This window comes from Morone saxatilis, unplaced genomic scaffold (assembly GCF_004916995.1).
Source record: "Morone saxatilis isolate NCDOM2014 unplaced genomic scaffold, NCSU_SB_2.0 Contig17, whole genome shotgun sequence".
Classification (NCBI taxonomy): Eukaryota; Metazoa; Chordata; class Actinopteri; family Moronidae; genus Morone; species Morone saxatilis.
The window spans coordinates 24,571,833-24,575,373 of record NW_023339729.1 but is presented as its reverse complement, the minus strand read 5'-3'; the positions used below and the strand labels follow the sequence as shown (position 1 = coordinate 24,575,373).

Sequence of the window (3,541 nt, the reverse complement as noted above, 5' to 3'; positions counted from 1 at the left end):
AAAATGGGTCCCTTAAAGGAAAAGGTTGGGAACTATTGAATTAAAGTAAAGTGACTTAAGGAAGGTCAAACAAATCTCTCAAAAATAATTTTTTTCCGGTTAAGTCAAATTTAATTTTGACTGTTTGTTAAAGTCTAAAATAAGTTTCTTTTATTTGAGTTTATTTTAAAATCAAAGAATAGATAACGAAGACAATCTGACCAATTATTCCAGTTTGTGACAGTGTTTGTAGACACATTTCGGTCAGTATGAAGTATTAAAGTGTGAATTAGTATTATATATAATCTTCAACCATTCACCATTCAACCACTCTTATAATGTTTCACTATTACGCACCTACATGTTAGATTTGATAAAGAAACAGTGCGGCATTTTGGGAAATAGACTTATTTGCTTTCCAGCTGAGAGTTAGATGATTGATTATCAGTTAGAAGATTGATGCCACTCTCATGTCTGTCTGTTAAATATAAAGCTGGAGCCGGGAGATTGTTAGCTTAGTTTATGTAACACGTTGTATTGGATGGTACAGTAAAACGTGATTTGGATTAATTTTGAGCTCATTATTGAATCAGAGATGAGTTTTCCTGATATATTACTAACTTTCTATACAATTATCAACATTTCAAAATACATAACATAAAGATTTTTACCAATTATAGAAACTGTTTGGTTGTTTTAACTGCAAACTTTTCTAATGCAGGACGAGGCTGTTTATCAGAGAGTGAATATATTCTTCACAGAAATGAAGAAAACATTGAGAGATACATTTACTGTGTATATTTTTAGTTTTATTACCTTGTATTTTTACTCTAAATGGGACCATCATGTACTATATGAACATCATGCTGTATGGAAGAATACTGAGACTAGAGACGGAGACCATAAACTCATCAGGAAACTGTTTACTGAGCTCATAAATCAACTGAGAAGTCAGCTAATTTCCCCATAAGACTCAATACTATGAGACTTCCTTCTTCACAGCCAGTGGGGCTGCCCCCTGCTGTCCATTAGAATGAATGCAGGTTTAATATCACTTCTGTGTTGACACGGAAGCTCTGTCCACTAATTATACACTTTCAATGGTTTAATATGTGCAAATAATATGGGAAAATTGCAAGTTGTGTTAAATTTGTACAGAACGAGGCTAGCCAGTCATGTCTCAATGCTAAGCTAAGCTAAAGAGCCTTGAGTGGTGTCAATTTTAATCTGACTCACTGGTGAGGAAGCTAATAAGCATTTCCCCCAAAATGTTAAACTACTCCTTTTTCTTATATTAAAAAATAAGAAAATTAATTTTAAAAAACAAACAGAATTTCGGCTTCCGATTCTGAATATGCAACCTTTAACTGTTCGTACCAGTCAGAGTCTGTAACTGGTGCACCAGATAAGATAAGACAAGATTTAGCACAAAAGGCCTTTGGATAAGAAGGTTGAGGAGGTCTGTAGCTCGGCTGGCAAAAAATTATTCAGCTGACTTTATGAGAATCTGCCCACAACCACCGCAGGGGCTCAGAAGTAGATTCTGCTGTCCTACATTGCTCGTAGGTTTTCAGTTTGGCTAAATCCACTGTCTTGAATATGATGATTTTTGTAGTTAATGAACACATGCTTCTGCACAGGGCCAACTACCAATTAGACAGAACATTAAAGCTGCACCATGCAGGCAACATTTCACATCGGTGGCCCCACAGGAGCGAAGATGGGTTGTTTGAAATCTTGGGGCCTTAAAATAAATAAAATAAAATAAAAAAAGGAAGTCCTGCGCACAGCACGCTCGTGTTTACCAAACCCAGCCGGTTCTGTGATGTTTCACAACCAAAAAAGCTGATAGAAGAAGAGATCTAAAGTGGGTGAGTCCGGCTTTCTCTGCTGTTTAGGAGGCGGTGGGGGATTTGGCTGCTGCGTTTGAATTTGTTTCTTTCCCTGCCAGTAACCGTCCCCAACTGCAGAATTTCACTTTGGTAAACAGTGAATCTGCAGCGTCTCAATTAGTGGGGATGGGATGTTCTTCTTTATTGCAGTGATTTAGCCTGATTAGCTTGGTGTAATTTTCCATAAACATCCTGCCTGGTTGCAGCTTTACTGGCACTCTGCAGCACAGACAAAAAACACAACACGCAAATTACAGACACACAAACCGAGAGAGCCTGTTTGTTTCACCTTCTTTCACTTCCTTCCTTTCTCTTTTCTCCTCTGCTTCTCGTCTGACCTCAGGTGAGACTGTTTCCCTGATGGATGTGGATATTTCACGGCGAGGGGCGAACACGCCACACCCTCCCACGCCTCCCCCTCCTCCACGTCGAAGTCTCAGTTTGTTAGGTACTTTTCTCTTCTTCCCGTCTACTTCTGTTTCTCTCCTCATCTCATTCATTCAAACAGACACACACACACACAAATGGAAGATGATGAATATGGTACTAAGCTAACTATGGTTCTAAGCTTTACAGAGTGCTTTACTTTACTCTTTATACATTTAAATGAAGAGGAAGCAATGGCAGTTTCTCTTGATATTTCTGTCTCCGTCAAATTCTTCCTGATAAATTTTGTTTTCTGTCGTACATTTCTGGAAATAGACACAGACACATTTTTGTAATCTGCAGTAATCTGATTGGAGAAGCTTTGAAAGGTCAGCTGCAAACTACAGATTTAATTTGAAATCTGAGTGCAATGACTCAATCGATGGAAAAACAGTTTTCTTCCTTTGCACAAGGAAAACAATCTGTACCAGAGTTTAAAAAACAACAACTTTTATGTTCTTGATGTTTTTGGGGGCATATTTTTTGTTTTGTTTTGTTGCAGCTATTTTATTTTATTTATTAAGGTCGTTCGAATGCAGTTAGGATCAAATATGATTCTTTTTTGGTCACCAAATGCACTAAAACCGCCCAATCAGACCAATAAGAGACTGATCCTGAGTTTTTAACAAGAAATCAGTTATGCTATGTGAAATGTAAAGATTATATTCCTAAATATAATTTTTGCCCCCCCATTTCTATTTTCATGGCCATTCTTTGACCTTTCAAATTAATATTTTTGCTCCAAGCCTGGTGTTATTTTCTGACCCACATATGCATCAGACTTAAAGGTCCAGTGTTTAACATTTAAGAGGATTTATGGGCAGAATTGGAAACTAATATTTATAGGTAAATATAAATATTAGGTAAATTTATTAGGGCCTTATTGCATTTTCACAGGTTTTGTGGCCACCGTAGTTTTCCCTGCATGCTTTGAACGTGAGAGTGAGGCGAGGGAGTTGCAATCAGCTGGCACTAAATCCTACACACTGGTCCTTGAAGCATGCTCTTGGTCTTCTTTAAAAGATAAGTTTGACAGTATTACAGACAACGTGTTAGTACCTCACTTCATGCTCAAACAGCTGCTCACTATAGTTTTTAAACAATTGTAACTTAAACAGGAGGAAGTAGTGCATTTGTTCGGGACTATTTTCAGTTGTGGATTAATCTACATTTGGTGCTTTAGTGAGTGTTTGGTGCAGCGAGACGGTGTGTGTGTTTGAGATGGAGTCAAAATAAACTACAGT

At 37.5% G+C, this 3,541-nt stretch overlaps 1 protein-coding gene across 1 annotated transcript in view; it reads left to right on the top strand.

Annotated features, from left to right (window-relative positions):
- The window catches only part of socs7 (suppressor of cytokine signaling 7), a 15,940-nt gene that overhangs the window by 3,301 nt on the left and 9,098 nt on the right, over positions 1-3,541 (top strand). Inside the window, 1 exon segment of the mRNA XM_035660114.1 lies at positions 2,215-2,319. Coding sequence (XP_035516007.1) covers positions 2,215-2,319 — 105 coding nt within the window.